Source organism: Saccoglossus kowalevskii, chromosome 2 (assembly GCF_978046115.1).
Source record: "Saccoglossus kowalevskii chromosome 2, keSacKowa6.1, whole genome shotgun sequence".
Lineage (NCBI taxonomy): Eukaryota > Metazoa > Hemichordata > Enteropneusta > Harrimaniidae > Saccoglossus > Saccoglossus kowalevskii.
In genome coordinates this window covers 20,133,328-20,151,946 of record NC_140642.1, presented here as the reverse complement: position 1 = coordinate 20,151,946, position 18,619 = coordinate 20,133,328, and the positions used below count along the sequence as shown (strand labels likewise).

Genomic DNA, 18,619 nt, shown 5'->3' with positions numbered 1-18,619 from the left:
GCTTGGGTTTTTTTTAGTCCCTGTGTAGAGACTTAAAATTCGGTCTCAGCCTATCCGTCTCGAGTCATATCTCAGAATCCTCTGGATCAAATTTGTTCTTTCTTTGCATGTGCCTAGTAATTTATGTGAGGCATATGCACATGCTGTGATTTAGTGATTCGACCTAAGATGGCTGACTGGCAGCCATTTTGTTCTTTGAAAATGTGTTATCTTGGACATGCTGAGGTGTGGGTGTCAGTAAACTTTAACTGACACTCCAAGTTGTATATTCTCAAACATACATTGTATGTTAGTCAATTGCTACACATTTATATTTGACTTGTGCTTTGTTCTCATCAAGTTGTAAAGTGCTTTAATTTCCTGATATGGAACATTGTTAAGAAGATTCTCATTGGGTAACACTGTAACAAATAAGCCGGTACAATTTACCTGGTCATATGACCAGTAATTTGCATATTCATGTAGCAATACGTGTTCATAACAATTCAATTTGAGATCCCATGGCCAATTTACTTTATTTTAGGCATAAATAACATTTCTCCAAGTTGCAACAGAGACTGTGTCATTAACAATGACTTGTTCATCATATTTTAGGGTCTTGGAGAAATGCCTTCGGAAACACCATCTGCCAGAGCCAGGCGCACATACCCAAGCAGTGGCAGCGGAATGAGGACTAATTCTGGCTCTCGAGAAAAGATAAACTCTGCCGGAAGGTATGCCCTCTTCCTTTCACCTCTTATAAAATAACATTGTGTTGAATTGAGTCATAAGGTGTAATAGAAGATTGAGCAATTGAACATAAGAATAGTATACAGTTACATGGACACCACGGATCCCTAGCGAAACTAAGCACTATCAAACTGTTTGAACTGCACTTGTACAGTCCTTGTAACAATGCATAGTTTAGTATGTATTACTTTACACAATAGTTCAATCACTCATAAGACCAACTGAAAACTTGTCTAAAACTGAACATTTTTTCCCAGTTCCACTCTATAAAAATTAATATTAACTGAACGCATCTGTGAAGCAAAAAATGTACAAGAATGAATTATTTTGCATTGCATTTTAACACCCACCTACTCTAACCATGTTTTTTTGCAGACTGTTCTCTTAATTAAACCCCTTCCCTATAACATAAAAATTAACATAATTTAAACAAACTTTTGATTCGTATTCGTGGATTAATGTTCAAGAATGATATTTTCTTTTGTAACCGTTGTTGTTGACGAGCAAACATCAGTGAATTATCAGGATGCATGGTTTTCAAAATACTCTTGTGAGTAGCAGCTGGCATTGCTTTACACACGGCTTACATGATTGAGCGCTGACGTAATCTTTACTCTTTTTCCAAAATAGCAATGCTGACCCTAATGGCTTGACACCACCTAGTTCGACAAGGAAGATACGCAGATCACCACGCATGGATGAGGCCAGCATGGCAACTGTACAAAATCTTTGCTCAGGCTTATCAGCAAGTGATTGGCGAGATAGGTATAAGGCTGTGCAGGATTTCCTAGATATGACAGCTCACAATGTGGATCTGGTTGTGTCGAATATTATTAAGGTATAGTTGATGTCTGCTTGTTAATGCCCGCAAGAAAAAAACAAATCATTTCAGAACAGTGTATGCGTCAGTTCAAAAAGAGGACTGGGCCACTCACATTTCTGGTTTCTGCCATTATAAAAATAAAGGAAAATGCAAACCAATTAGTATTGAATTAATCAGCTCAATTAATTTGCAAAGTTAGCAATCAATTAACACAGGGGAGCACATCAAGTTCATGTCTTGTATGAGCATCTTAGGCTCAAGCACAATTTTTATTGTTCACGCTAATAGTTTGTAAGCTAATAGATATCATGTCATGTGCTAATACGGTATTGAAAACTTCTGATATGTTGTGATCATTTAAAAAAACATATTGTACATAAAACAGAATGAAAGTGCAGTGATTAGTTACTTGTACTAGTAAGATAGCTTGAACTTTATGAATTCATCAAAGGCAATTGATTGGCCAATAACTATGCAAATTAGCTTAAAAAAAGTGGACATTGTTTTTTCTTGTGATGGTAATTCATTCATGTGAAATGGATTTGAATATTAAGTTATGCTAATCAGCTTTGATAATTAATTAAATTGTCAACTTAAATTCCTAAAAATGGATGGATTTATATTATATTTTTCCTGCACACGTGTTGTTGATGACTATCAAAATTATATATTTGTTTTATTTTCAGATCTTCGATAGCTACACACCTCGGTTATCTGATTCTAATAGTAAAGTTAATTTAACAGCGTTAACTGCCATGTTACAAATTGTGCCAAGATTGCGAGAATATATCGGTGCTGTGATTAATTCTGTTGTTCCTGTTCTGGCGACCAATTTAGCTTCAAAAAATGCTCAGATCCATCAAACAACCCTGAGTGTTCTTGACTCTCTCGTGGAGCATGTGGGTAAGTTGGTCTTAATTTTAGTGATGATGATTAACAACGTCATTGCTTCCAATATTGAGAATGATTCTGGTTTGTTAATGAAGTCGGTTGCCGAACAACTCATCCTAGTCAAATTTGGTGTCTGCGTCTGTTTATTAATTAACCATTCACCAATCACGTGTCATTCTATATAACTAAAGTCAACCATTTGTTCAAACTTTGGCAAAATATTGTGTAATTAAACAGTAGGTTTACTAGTAACTATCACTATACAATATGGTTTTGCACGTGTCATGACGTGTTCATGAAAAACCATAAATTGTATGTGTGTTTTCATCATGTTCCTAATAATGTTTAAGTAATCTTCTCTTGCAGAGAATTCTCTGTTGCTGCAGCCTTTTGCGAATGTAGCGCAGTATGGTAACGCAAGAATCAAACCATGTATGATTGACAAGCTAGCTTGTGAGTATGACAATGTTCATTTCATAAAATGTAGCTTCATTTAAGATTAGTCATTATAATGAATGATTCATTGTGAACTTCAACATTTTACCAAAAACTACTCTGTCAACAACACTGAATTCCACTCTTGTTTTCTACTGAGTATATTATTTATGATGTAATCATGTCAATTTCAAACAATGATGATTTTTTTTTCAGATCTAAGTACCAAAGTTTACCCGCGCAAACAGCAGACTGTGGTACGTCAGGTTCTACCAGTATTATGGCATTTACTTAGTAATACATCCGGCAGTGGTGCTGTCCCCGGTGGTACGGGCAACATACGCACAGCAACAACCAACTTGGCAAACACCTTGTTTGCTCTTATGGGACAATCACTTCTTGATCAAGCACAATCAGTTTTGACTCCTAGAAATTATAAAACTTTGCAAGATATGCTCGAGAATCAGTAGAGAGGGAAAAAACAGGCATAGTGTGCCTGTTTGGTACATAGGATCTATTAAAGTAGCTGCTGTAGTTTTCCGATCTCTAATTATGTTAATGCTGGAAATTCAATTTTTTCACTCATTTCCAAGTGTTGTGTGTGTGTTGGTTCTAAATGAAGAACCATACTTTTCAAAAAAAAAAAAAAAACTTTTTTAACAGAATTGAAATTATTGGTATTATTTCAGTCTTATTAGTTTTTTGAAGAATTCTACTGAAAAAACAAAAACAAAAAAAAACACACCAGTAAACAGACTTGCAGTGTTTTGAAATAATATTCACTTTCTGTGGTAGGAGGCAGTTTTTTTGTTTCAGTGAGGGAGGGAAGTTCAAAAGACGATTTTTGAAAGAAGTGCTTTCACTGAATGTACAATGTTATATAGTAAATATATACACATAGTATGTATGTGTGTTTGTATGTATGTAAAAAATGATAATATTTGTAAATCTTTGATTTTTTCAAAAATTGTAAATTTAGAGTGACAAAACAGTATTGGAACCTATTTTGTTTTGAGCGTTTTGTTTGTTTGATGAGGGTTCTGATGGCTCGACACTGATGTTATGATGTCTATATTATAGTGGCAAAAAGGGAAGTGCTCAGTTGCTGACTGTCTGTGCGCAATCAACAACGTGGTTTTGATACTATTTGGAATATTTTTATTTTTGTAAATTGTATCATATTGACGATCTTAGGGTTATACTTTGTGTAGATAGCGTGTTCATTTTTTGACATTACAGTACGTTACTGTCTTTGTCATTGTAATTTGTTGAAATCATTGGATTTGATTCCATGCACCGGCTTCTGTTTGGTTTTTGGAATATTTTGAAATTTACATTGCCTGGTGTGTTTTCTTTTTCTCCCTTTCCCCCCATCAATGAAAACCAAATCCCTCCATAGCTTTGAATCTTACAGTTAGTCATTCCATCCATATGTGGGTGCCATGCATAAATAGTACACTGGAAACAGTACTTTAATGTCCGTCCATGATTACTGTATGTTTTTCAGAAATGAATAACTGTCATCTTTGCTGGTGACCAGTATTGTAACCATTTTGAGAGTTTTATCTTAAAAATAAAAAGCCTTCTCAGCTATACAGTTTATATATCTTTAAAAAGAAATCTTAAAATTGAAAATCTGCGGATTGTTGTCATGATTTTTTTTTTCTGGTTTTACATTCCATCCATTTTTCTGAAATGTTTTTAAATTTAAAGAAAACCGTAATTCTAATATTCTTCTCAGTGTACCGGGTATTTGTGTTCAAATACTGTAACTTGTAGTACATGTAGTATTAATAATAAGTCAAATTAATGATATTTACAATAGCACATAAGTACTTAATCTGTTATGTGTCTATGTTATATTCCATGAATAGTAACCATAGTAACTATATTTTCAATTTCTTCATCTTCCTGGCTGATATCTCTATGCAGCCTTTTCTTATTTTTAACTAATCTTGCTTCCACACTACAGTCTTTTTTTTTGATCTACTCATGTGTAGTTTCCATGCAGTAGTTTTACAATTGTTTTTTCAAATTAATATCACTTCGTTCTGTTTTCGTTCCAATATTCCTGAGAATATTTATCGCGATACTTCCTATTGACATAGATGATTGAATGACGCGTGTATTTATATTTGATATTTTCGTTTTCGTCTGCATTTTTTTTTCAAGTTTATGCATGAGATCAGCCATTGTATACGGAATGGGTGTGTCTGTTGAAATCTTACCCTTTTCCGAAAATGACCCTGCTTTTCACCTTAAATGCCATGGCATATGAACCAATTTATTGTTTTCCCGGGTCAGACATGCTCACGCTATTATTATGGACGTTGATTTGACCGACCTACTTTGCATTCCTTTGAATTGAATTGAATTGATTTTTTTTTTTATAATTTTCTTTTTGTGTCTCTATGTTTGTTTTTATAAAAATGTTATTCAGTGAATGCTGTTAATATTGTACGTATTGTTCTGCTAGCTCCATTGAATGGCCGTTTTATAAAATCGTATTTGGTTTCCCAATCTGAATGCCACAGTTGAAGGTGTCGCTGATGACCTAATCAGTATGTTATCAGTCAAACAGCTTATTCTCATTAGAGACCTCCGCCCTTCAGCAGAGTATACAAAAGGGTGTGGTTTTATATTAATCCTAATATCATATATCTTTATTGTTTGTGCCTGCACATCAATGGATATCACATATTCAAATCAGTTTGATAAACTTGTTTATAGTTTTATACTTTGATCCCTGGGCAGCAAATTATCTGAATATCTGACAACATGTTAATTAATTTAGTGAATCCATGTTGTTATTCGTAACACTGCATGATAACCAGAATGTTATTTCTCCACAAGTGCCTCAAGTATATAAAATAAATGGCAAAACACTAATTGCTTAATTTATGATTGGTGTACAATTTACATTCTTGGTGCCTTTATTGGCAAATTGCTTGCATAATTTTTGAATCAGACATGCTTTCTGAAACAACATGGAATCATGAAAATGAATATCCTGGCTTTCAAATTAACAACAATCTTACTTGCAACTCTCCATGTGGCTGCTTGGATCAACATTTTTCCTCATAGTCAAGGGTAAAAACTTAACTGCCCAGAATGTTGTGAATGAATTTTATACAGCAATGTTTTTAAGCTATCTGAATGATAACGTATTGAATGAACCTGCGCTTGGCTCGGAGGCACCCTTGCTGATTTCTTGAATGAACCTCCGTTGTACATGTAGTTATTTCATCTGTGTTCATGTATATTATAACTACTTCTAGTGGACATGGAATGTCTGCTGTATTTTTATGAGCTGTTTATTAAAAGTAACAAACAAAGCATTTATGGTTGTATTATTCTTTATTTTTTTGCGTTTTAACTTTATATACTGTAGTTGATACTCCATCCTTGGAGGGGATGTAAAAATACTACCAATACACATTTCTATTCCGAGGAGAAATCAGGTTGAAGATGTAATATATAATTATTTTCTTTGATATTTTATCTTTGTGTTATATAGAGGCCAACTTGAATCAGGAGAGTAATTTTAAAATGATAAAAAATTGAATGTGGCTTCCATATAGTAAATATTGGTAAGTTAATTGTATTTTATTACCACTTTTACGCCAGCTGATTGTGGGTGGAACATCTGGGCATCGTGTACGATAATGTTGTAAACAACATTATTGTGTATTTTACCACTAGAGGGCGGTGTTACACATGCCTAGTACAAATGGTTATCTTTGTTGAGATTTCCCCTTCACTGGGTAATATGCCAAGGTTTTTCCCAGATAAAAAAATCACACTTGATTGTATCACTTTTATTATCCTGATTCTCGTTTTGATGCGGAATAAGCGATCTGTAGACGTTTTGCCTGCATATTATGTTGTCTTTGTATTTGTTGATTTCTTATTTTACAACATGTGGGCTGTCATTACCAACACTTTAAAAAAATACCAGCAAATAAATAAAATAAAATGTCTGAAAACAATATTTAAATAGAGATTTAAAAAATATATTGTACTAAAATTAAGAATATGATTTCAGGTAATGCTGATGCACAGCGGGCTTCTGTTTGGTGGAGAATGTTATAACAATTACTTACATCACACTTGTTAAGTCCGAGTTTCCAATCTTGACACCAGAGGGCGCAGTGATTCCGGTCAGCTTGTTAATACCTTGTTGTCAGTGTATATCATTGATTTACATGATATGTATTAAACGGGGCCTAATAAAGATTCACGGAGAACAACTTTCCATGTTGTCTGTTTGGTAGAGGTGAAATCATGATTTAAAGGGCGATGGTCGTTGCGCCGCGTCCTCTTCAACGAAATGTTTTTTTTTTGCTTGGTTCACCGTGAACTACCGATGATTATAACACGTAACATTGGAGTAAATAACACCCGGGCCGAAATACTGTTCTATAAGATAATTGTGTACATCCTTTCAAATTATTCAAAACGTTCCAAGAAAGACCAGTTTTGCATTTTTATCGGTAGTTTGTGTTTTAGTATGTTCTACTTGCTCGAGATTTAAAATAATATTTATATTAACAGTGTGATCTCAAGGTAGTATGAGCATAGTACTAGTATTCAGAGTGCGCATAAACCTGCACATTTATAGCATGAACAATAATAATAATACCAAATCGCCTGACTAGATTAAGCGCCTACGTTGATTACAAAATATTGCATACAACCAACCAACCAACCAATCACATACATTGAATCGTGATCACCCTACCCATACATCATGTCTATCATGATATTTATTGTGGGTAATTTAAAGTACGGTAATCGTAAACATATACCGTTGAGGGCAGCATACACAGCTTGTATGCAAGAGTGGGAGCGTGCAGCAGCAGTGTTATGTATTGCACTACCCACAGACAGTTTGAAATTTACACTATTTTGTAACACAATGCCAAGGTAATTTTATGAATTAACTACTAGTACCTGAATTTGAATTTAAAAATAGGTTTTCCCTGCTTATTAAATATAATATATATACATGTGTATTTACTTGTAATTTCCACTTTTTACAGTAATTATTAAGATGATCTATTTTCAAGCCCATTACTAGAATTTGACACTATTACAATATTATCTGCAAATGAAACAAACAGTTGAATAAATTATTATCTTAGCTAACTAGATTAGAAATAATGGTATGAGAAAGATCGTTGATAAATAGGTTGATTAGAAGGGGACTTAAATTACATCCTTGTTTCAACCCACAAGATGATGAAAATGAATAGATGCAACCACAAGCAATTATGATTGCGTATTTGGTTACAGAATACATAGATCTTATCAAGTGGAACAGTTTCCCTGTAACTACAGCTTTCAGTAAGTTGTATAGCATGCCATCTCACCAAACACTATCAAAAGCACAGATCAACAAAACAAATCAAAATACTATCTGTAGTACGATGGTTTTTATGAAAACAGAATAAAAAAATTTTAGTAGTTGTAATCTTCTGTTAATTCAGAACTTTTGATACAGAGTTTGAAAGTGTAATGCCTCTATAGTTGTTGACATCTGGTGTTCCATTCAGTTGGTAAAATACCGTTTCTTCAAGCAGGTTCTTCATGAGGGGTTTGAGAACTTAAATTAATGATTGTATCGGGATATTTCTTGCTCACTGATCTCTTTATCAAGACTAGGATTAGCGATTAAAATAATATCATGCTCCTTGGATTGTTTCTTTTAATTCTTGATCAGTAACTGAATTCTGATTAACAGCAATTGAATGTACAATGAAAAAGGCAGAAACATGTTCAATCCATCCTGTTGAGGAGACTGATAGTGTTTGTTTTTTACTATTTGAATTATTAAATTCCTTAATTTCATTAATTGCATTCTAAAAACATACTGGATTATTTATTAAATTGTTTCTTTAAAAGAATTTGTCTTTTGCTTACTTAACATTATGTATTCAAGTTGTTTATTCAGCCTTTTGTGCTGCATTCTAAGAATGGAGTCAACGAAACCTAAATCATTATCAAACCATTTCTGTTTTTATTTTTTTTATTTACTATACTTGATTGTAATAAATTTCAGCGCCCTGTATTCTGCACAACAGATTATGTCATCGAATGATTTTGCCATGTTCTGAGTGCCATTGTTCACCGAAACATTTATTATTACCAAAACTATTTTTGGTTAACTCAGTGAAACGTAGCTGTGACATAAATTTGGATCTTGACGAGCTATTCCAAACGTATATAGTGCACCGAAGAACTGTCATACTGACCGAGGATTAATTTGAATGACCTGGATTTCAGTATCAATTGAGAGACTAATCTTTCTAGAAAAAAAAAATACTACCGTTTTACTTTGCCGGTGATTACATATTTAGTTCATATCTATCTATTGCCCTATTAACCTTGACATGTCAATGTCACATAGGAACGTTTACTCTCTATAGCATATTGTTTAAATCCTAGCTGGTATGCTAGCTGAATTACTGGCAATGAGTACACAAGATTAGTATTCAAACTATCGCAGTGTCTGGTACGCCCAAGGTGGAGAAGTACCAATTCAATATACATGTCTTAATTTGAATAGTACTATTTCACAAGCAGTCTGGGTTGTGGTATATATCTACAATGTATACAGGTTGTGTGAGCAATTGGGGCAAAACACACAACAAAACTGATTTAAAAATATAAAACACAACGCATATGAATTTATGATTTTAAATGGGCATTATCTCAGCTGAATTGAAAGTGTCAGAGAAATGTTGTTCTTCCAATCCTAAATGAGTAAACGCAACATCTACAAAAATAGTAGAGTCTACTGAATCAACTGAATGTCAACTTTCAGGACTATGCAATCACTAGGTGTCACCAGGGTCATTAATACATACATTTATAGTGTATGAAATAAACATTTTAATTTGTACAATTGTTTTATTGTCACATGTTAGTTATTAGTTAGGTTAGTTATTTACAAAACAAGATACTCGCATATTGAGCAGTGACTGCATTGAAAATGATTGCAATTTTGGTGAATAAATATATACATATTTCGGTAACATTTCTGTTTCCAAAATCTTGATTTTTGATAAAATTACATCTCATGTTGAGTTCTAGTTTTTGACTAAAAAATTTATCATTCATTTTATTTAGTTCATGATATTAGTTCCCAACTTCAAAATCTTTGAGCAGGTCGGCCTGTTTTTGTTTTCTTTTAAGTTTAGTTAGATTGTTGAATATTTATTGGGTGTGAAAGGTTGCCATGGGTATAAGGATCACTGGGGTATTTTTGAAGTATGTCGCAGTATAAGGCCTGCTTGTTGCTATTGAGAAGGCACCCACAGAACTCACACCGGACAGGGGATTCTTTCAGTGCTAGAACGGGATAGACAAGACAAAACTACTGAAATGAAATACACATACACCAACATATCAAATTAAAGTGCTTGGCTTTAATACCTCTCAAAGTAATTACAAAAAATAAAGCACAGAAAAATACAATGAATGAATTCACTAAAATAGGGGATTGCCTAGGGAAGTGTACATTCGTGATAACCCACAGTTCCAGGATGTGGAAATATGTGAGGGGCATGATAGCTATAGATGCAGTTTATCATTCCAGTGGAAAGATACATGTATCAAATTAATGATGACAGATTTATTTAGTATGTATACAAACCATCTTGGCACTCAACACTACACATCAATATTTCTTTCTCCGATGACAGAAATTGGAAGAAGAGATATGTATATAACTTGTCATACGGTTTCACGAATGGCTTCATTACAAAACAGCAATTATTGTACGTAATGGTAAAGACTTAGAATGTATTATTATTATATATTTAGTTATCGTTGTTTAGTTATCGTTGGTTAGTTATCGTTTGTTCACATTTACAGTACACAATATATTACGTGCAAAATTTCAGATTATTGTCAAAAACCGAGTTTATGGTATTCCATCATGCATTTACATAACCAGACGGAGTGATTAATTAAGACTTTGACTTTGATTTGTGTAATAATTAAAACTATAAGCCAAACACCCATTCGTAATTGTACTGTGGATGAGGATCTTTGAGCATTTTAAAAATTAATGCGTCATTTTAAAGATTCAACAGTGACTGCATATCATATACACATAGTCTGCTAACAACACAATATCATCGGTATATAGAAGAATCATTAATATTGATGCCCTTTTTCATAGTTATATAATAACAAATACAGAACGAATTCGGAGGCAAATTATCAGCCGGCATTACAACTTTTCCAGTGGGACACTGTTCATTATAAACACCAGAGGCACTAGTATCAATGTATATACTGATTTGGACATATCCTTTCCATGTTCCATCAACCAATATATTGTTATTTTCTGTGAAACTTCGTTGTATTGCCATATAATTGACACACACGCCAATTGACAATTGCTTTTGAAACCTTTCGTCAAATCATACTTGAAATAGTTTCAAAATCAAAACTCAGTTGGGTCAGGAATACAATGTACTGTTTACCTTTTACAGCAATGTTATCAACCTCGGCTGATTTGCCTCTTTTGCCTTGCCAGCAACTTTTTCAATTTCCGTCATGATCGAATCATTTTACATTTGACGGCAAATTAGTTGTTTATCCGTGTCCAATTACGAATTATCGCTTTTTTAGGGAAACTTTTATTTTTGACTATCGCGACTTTTCGCTATGACGCATTTAACTCTTAACAAAATTGGCTAAATGACGTTTCATGTGTTTTTAAAGCCTTTGATTTTGAGTTATGACCACAAGATGGCGGACACTCCATGAATTCGGTCTGAATCTTTGAAACTATGAAGAGCATACTCATTCAGAGACAACATTTCAAAGATAATCCCCTTGTAAAATGACAGCGAAAAAATTACGGGAACTTCCCTAACCTAATCTCCTGAGTAAATATTAACTCGACAAACACAAGAAATTATTCTCCCAGCTTTCTGAAAACATATGTATTGTCAGAATGAATGTCCCCGCATTTACATTATCTATCGTTTTTTATGATAAAACGACTACACGAATGAAGAAACCGTTTCAGACAACTTAATATTATGTATATGCTATTTTGGTATATTTTCGAATATTCAATTGGGAATGAATTGTTTCACGTGGTAGTCGCATTTTTTGTTATACTCCACCGTGCGAATTGACAACCAAGTATATACTAGATAGTGTTTTTACCTTTGTATTTACACTTTTTATTTCAGAATTCGTGAAAGGTTTGAATTTTAAATACATTATACACTCAAACACAACAAAGAGATGCTATGGACAAATTTGAAATTAGAAAACAAAAGCATGTTAAATAACAATCCTACGTTTTAAACTCTTGCATATGTAAAACATAAATCCAAAGCCTTTTTAAAGTGTTTCAGAACTATTCGGGTATACAATTGTTTGAAACATCAAAAATGCAGTACTGTTCGTCTGTAAATAGTGATATGATAATACAAACAAGCAGAGAAAATACAACTGAATCATTTGCTGAACTGATATACAGTTATCATGTTCTATGCTCATTTAGGTATTCCGTAATAAGACGGAAGAAAAATCATACAATGATTGTGACATGGATCAGGAATACGCGATACAGCGCCACCAGCGACACAATAAAATATCGTCTGGCAACATCACATTCACAATATTACCTGGATCTATACGCTCAGTCGACACAAACACATTTTTGCATGTCAGATTCATTTTGCAATAACAATAAGTCATTTTTAATATTTTGACGGATTTGACTTCTGAATTGTTTTAACCCCTCATGTCATTTTCTCTGTTCCCTGACCTCTCGCAGTCTGAAGTTCAGCGTTATTTGATATCGACGGAAATTAAACTCCGGGGGCGAGAAGCTTTTATACTTAGAGTGACAGAAATACCATTAAATCGTTCTTAACGGGCACTAAATCGTACGATTCGCCGTGAATTACCGGATGAGTGTATTCGTTCGATGCACTGCACTTGGTAATATTCAAAAATCATAAAAAACGAGGCAGCAAATGATTATTAATATAATCGCTTGCTCATCGAACGTCATCTAGTGTTTACTGGCGCTAAGCCATTCAGCTTATCGGATTTTTATTTGACATCTCTCTTATCACTTGATCCTCAAGGCAATCCAGCATCATGTAGATATCGTGTGTCCGGTTTCATATCTGCATCATGTATTACGTCAAGGTGTTACTACATCGATTATTGCGCATGCGTGTAATCCTTCCATCCCCGTTGTTGATAGGAAAACACATTTTACTCTTCTTGTGTTTTTTTTATTTGATGTCCAATGTTAATACTGAATATCTCCATGCATGAACTATTATCTCGGAGATTTGTTTTAATATAACCGTCAACGCGTGAGGCGTCCTGTGGCTCCTGCACTTCCTACATCATTAGGCACGATCTTCTTTTAATGAGAACAGATTGTTTTTTTGTGATAATCATTATCTCTATGTACCGTAACAGCGTGATTACCAACTCATCTACAACATGTACACAGTATACATAGTACAAACATTTGCTGTATATCGCTAATGATGATAACAGCAACAAATCGATATCTCCGCTTCTCAGGAAAGAAGCGCAGTAAGGGCGACGTCGTAGCTAGACAGGCTGTTAATACAGAGTATCAATTTCCCGCAATGTGACTCGTCATTGAAGGTTCCCAGCGTGTGCTCAGTTTAATATTCCTACAATGCCTTGTAGTTGTCGTACATGAACAATGTGTGCGTCTGAATGGATGTAATTCCAGAATAATGCCGCTAAAAATGTAATCCAAAACGATTGTGCATATTAATTTATTCCCATAGTGTATTGGTTTCATTGCTTGTCCCCGTGCTTTTATTGTGTATAGTCTGCAAATGTGTGCCTTATTATCTGGCACACACAGTCTTGCAGATTATAAAATTCTGTTATAAGGACGGGCGGTCTTTGAAGCTGCCGATTGTTTTTTTGTTAATACATTTACTGTTTAAAGGTACGTATATTTATTAACCAATGAATTGGATTGCAACTTCCTCACAAATATTTTTTCTTCTTCAATAAGCCAACATTTTATCATTAATTTGTAATTTAAATTATGATTAAGTATTCAGAACTGCCTAACACTATATAATAGTATACACATGAAATCAGGAAATATGATGAATTTACAAAATCAAGTTTAGTGAGACTGGCGGCGATGATAAAATACGACCACGGAGCCAACAGATGAGGTTTCAACTGGTACTGGTATTATTATACTCTGCAAACATCAAGTACAATAACGCGGTAAAAATCCACTACTCCAATAACTAGATACTTAAACTCCAATACAATTCAACGAGATCTCCGATCTGATCTCAGTGCTGAACAACTCCCCTATATATACCCACACTGTCTATAAATAGACCATTACATCAGCATACATAATGAGTCTGGAACATACTACAAATTTCTAGAATGTTCCTTTACCTTCTATTGCCTTCTACAGTGTCCTATTACCTATTCAATCAACATCTAAAAATTCCACCCATACACAGTACGGTTCTAGAACATTCTCAGTCACACGGAAGTGGTAAACAAGTCGTATGCGACAATGCTTGTGATCTTTAATCGGCCTCATTTTTGCACTTTTTAGTGTTGTGATGTTACTGTTTACAATTTTATTTTATGTCTTTTATTTGTTATCTATTATACTGCGTGTGCACAATTACATACTCAATGGGGGGGTGAGTTGTTATTTGCGAATAATAAAAAGGTTAAGACCAAGAAGTGATATCAGGTGTTTACAAAAATGTGAGCATATCCTGCCCTGCCGGTAGCACCCGCCATATATTAATCTGAGGGATTCATGAAGGGACCTTCTACATAAGATGTATGTTGAGGAACCTTCCACGTATAATGTATGTTGATTTGTCGTATTTTCTCATCAATTCATGTTATCTGCCATAGAACCATAGAAACGTCGGAAGAAACGCTTGAACGTTGAGATAAGGCGTTCTCTTTAAAAAAAAAAATTCTGTCTTAGCAGATTGGAAGGCATGCGGCTATGACGTTTTTCAAAGTCATCATATCCAGTGCAAGATCTGACATACCGACATACCGAAAAAGCTGGGAAATGTATAAACCATGTGCAGCAGAAAGATGGATTTACTCTTAGGGTCAAATTCGAGAAGGACATCATGATATGTAACAGAAGAACTTAATTCTGTCACTTCTTTGTTTTTAAGTTCAGGTGGATATGTCATAGAAAGATAATTATTGATGGGAGGATTGTTGATGGAGAGTGTGTCATCAATCTAACTAAAGGTGAAATTTCACCTTCTTGTGTCTTTTATTTTTTCACAAGTTTCTTAAGAAATTCTGCCTCATATAAGTAAAGAAATAAATCAACAAGCAAAGAAGCACAATTAGTTTCCATTGAAATGACAATGCTTTGTTGAAAGACATGGCCTCCAAACCCCATGCTGTCAATCAAATATCCAAGCTTATTGATGATGTTATCTTCTGTGTAGAACGTTTTTATCAGTAACGAAGTAGGTGCATGTGTAACTTGATACAAGTCCGTCTGTGGTGGTAGAAATAACAGAGGATAAGATTTGGAAAGGCCTTTGGTTGACCACTTGTATGAACCTGCTATAATTCTGTCTCTTTAATGGTGTTTTATACAGCTCAGATATTCAATATAAGCTGGGCAAGGTTTTGGTGTCCGGAGAGGAAATTCCTAAAGTTATCATGAATTACTTTGTGGCTAGCCTGAAGTTCATTCTTGCTGTTTAGAGAGTGTTTGTAGGCAGAATTACTAGATGCAACAGAGAAGCCAAGTTTATTGCCTAACATTTAATATCTCCTACAAACAAACACAATATTACTGTTTATCAGCAGGGATTACTGAGTATAGATAAGGGTCTACTCTGGAAGCGGGATTGAAGTTTGGGGATGCGGCAGCATATACTGCAACTTTAACAGCTCAGATTTACCCTGACAGTGTGCCAGGTTCAACCTTCGCCCGTTTATTTACTCGCTCCAAATGGCGACGTTTACGTTCCGATCTCCATAGAAAAATCAATAGAGATCGTGAATCCTGCTACCTAATTGGTGGAAACAACAGAGCCATGTTTTAAACAAAGCTCCGTGCTTTAACAAATCTTTACAGAGAAAGTGGAGATCGTGAGTCCTGCTATCTAATTAGTGGAAACGATTCGGCCAAGTAAGGAATTATATTTGCGACAACTTTAAATTAAATTAATGTGTTTTGCCCCTAATATAGGCTGTTCACATTATGCACAAGAAACCGCAGAAATGAGTGACTAGTTAGAGGAATCCAACAGCTTTATGAATGCGTTAGCTAATAATGGCGATATGTAGTATACAAACTCCGTGACATGTGTACGGTAGTATATGAGAACCGGTGAACTGAATAAGGTGTGTGTGCGTTTCTCTGTTATATTTACCCAAACAAGGATTATTTCAATTCTCACCATCAAGTGACTTGTTGCCGTGGTGATTCGACAGTTTTGAAATTGTGCATGTTTGAACAAGACCCGTGACAAATTATCATCCATCATTCGCGCAGATATCATCTTACTTCTCTCATCCATAACTTTGTCTCCATCTTTACATCGACTGTCAACAACCGTAAGTTGTGGTTTGCTTTGTACATAGATCAACGGGGGGGGGGGGGGGGGGTAATTGCTACAGCGTAATGTCATTAACTCTCAAATGAGTGAATGCTGTATTTTCTCATAATTTACCGACTACTTTGATAGGTTACAATATATTGTAATCACGATATTTGTTTCAAATATATTTGAATACGTATCGACCACGAATAATCATTTCTCCACAAGATTTTTGTTTTTTGTTTTGTTTTTTTGCAAAAGCAACCAAAAAAAAAGTGACTCGTGTATGTGTTTCTCTTAGTTAAAATAATGTATAATGAGTATTCATGTAGATCGTGGAGTGATGTAAAATGAAACAAGTATTAATTTAGGTTACAGTCCGATAATGACGTCATCAAAACTTAAATAACCCGATACCATTACAAATGTAATCTCAGTCAAGTCCCAACTGCGCAAACGCAAAGCAGTTTTGTAATCAATACGATGTTCGCGTACCACTTACATTGCATCACACTGCTTTATTATTACAAATCATCAGAGGAAAATGAAAAAATGCGTTAAATTTCCTTGGAGACCGATGCATAGAATAAAGAAATCAGAACAGTAAGCCAGACTCCACGTGATTACTTAGACTGAAATTAGCCCTGTGAGTCGATCACCTTAATGCATTGAACTGTAGCAATAATCAAGCATGATGGATCACACACATTTAATATGGAGTAATAATTTGTCGGAGGTGGCTCGAAGAGAATAGTATTCCAAAGTTCCACTCCTGACGAAGTAGTGGAGGAAATCAACAGCGCCACCTTTCGATAATGATCGGAAAGGCTCGTTGCGACTTTTTCTATCCTGTCCAGAAGGCATTTACAGTATTAGACACCCCCTTCCCGACTTTGTTACTATTTGTGTTATGTATACATGCTCTAAATCTTATGAAATATCACATTGAGTAACAAAATAAATAGATTTATTCAGAAAATGAAGAAGATGATTAAATATTCACCCACAGTGGCACCTAGTTCCAATCAGTTATAATGCATATGAACTCTTATATTATTTGGTTAATGTCTTGTAGTGTATAAGACAAATGTGCACACGGCACTCTTTAATACAGTTTGAGAACAAAACGACTCGAAAAAATGAATGCAAATCTAAAGAATTATAATACATATGTTGTTCAATTCCCTGCACGGTGTTGATGCCTATCGTTCTGAATACGTAATGCCGATGCATTTTAACCTATCACAGCGGCATGTTACATCACGTGATCATCACCCTATAATATGCAAATTTAATGTTACAAAAGCAATGTGATTATGTTTTAATTTTTTACTAATATTTATCAGGGTGTTTTATTACCGAGAACTGTCGCTGATATTGATTCAGAAACCAGTATGGATTATCGTTTCGGATTACAAGCAAACAGATTATCTGTTATGTTTTGGAAAGCTGACATCGACACCGCGTCGAGTAATTGGTTTTATCTCTCCAAGATGTAGGTATAGGTATTTGAGTGAAAATTATTCTTGTGAGCCTCTTTACTCCCCATGTGTTGGATGTATAAATACCCGCCTAGTATAAAGCATTTAATAAAATTCAGTGTTCAACATTTAAAGTAGAAGAATTAGCAATATGTCCATTGCAACTGGCTTGACGACATCAACTTTTGCAATTGCTAGAGGTTACGCGGTTGTAAAGATGCGCGCATTATATAGTAAATTGTGCCACGTTGACAGCAATCATTTAATATCCCTTGATGTAAATTTTACGGAGAACAACAGTCTAAATAAGCAGTTGATTTAGTTAGATATACTAGTACCCTTTAGCGATGTGCAAAATCCACTGTAGTTTTTTTTAACGATATGTTTTAAATGATGCCCGAAAGGTGTACTCGTCGTGTGTTTGTGTTAGTGCGTGCGGAAAAGTTGTCCGCCGATGAAATGGGTAAGTTGTCGTTGGTTGGGCTGTCATTCCGCTAAACTTGGTCATTCGTCATGGTAACTGCTTTAATAGGTAGCTGAGGATTACGATTCTTACAGCTACTCAAATATAGTTTGTTTTGAAGTACAGCACCAGCCCCAGTTGAGATGCAACGCATGGGTGAATGGAGTGGCAAATGGGCGAGTCGAGAATC

The 18,619-nt window shown here is 34.7% G+C and overlaps 1 protein-coding gene across 2 annotated transcripts in view; it reads left to right on the top strand.

The window, feature by feature from the left end:
* Window positions 1-6,216, top strand: part of LOC100371132 (TOG array regulator of axonemal microtubules protein 1-like) — a 32,134-nt gene extending 25,918 nt beyond the window's left edge. For both annotated transcript variants that reach the window (XM_085492625.1, XM_085492624.1), the window contains 5 exons: window positions 595-713; window positions 1,360-1,567; window positions 2,239-2,455; window positions 2,810-2,896; window positions 3,095-6,216. In XM_085492625.1, coding sequence (XP_085348751.1) covers window positions 595-713; window positions 1,360-1,567; window positions 2,239-2,455; window positions 2,810-2,896; window positions 3,095-3,348 — 885 coding nt within the window. In that variant the 3' untranslated portion in view covers window positions 3,349-6,216. The remainder of the gene's footprint in view (window positions 1-594; window positions 714-1,359; window positions 1,568-2,238; window positions 2,456-2,809; window positions 2,897-3,094) is intronic.
* The last annotated feature ends 12,403 nt before the right edge of the window (window positions 6,217-18,619 follow it).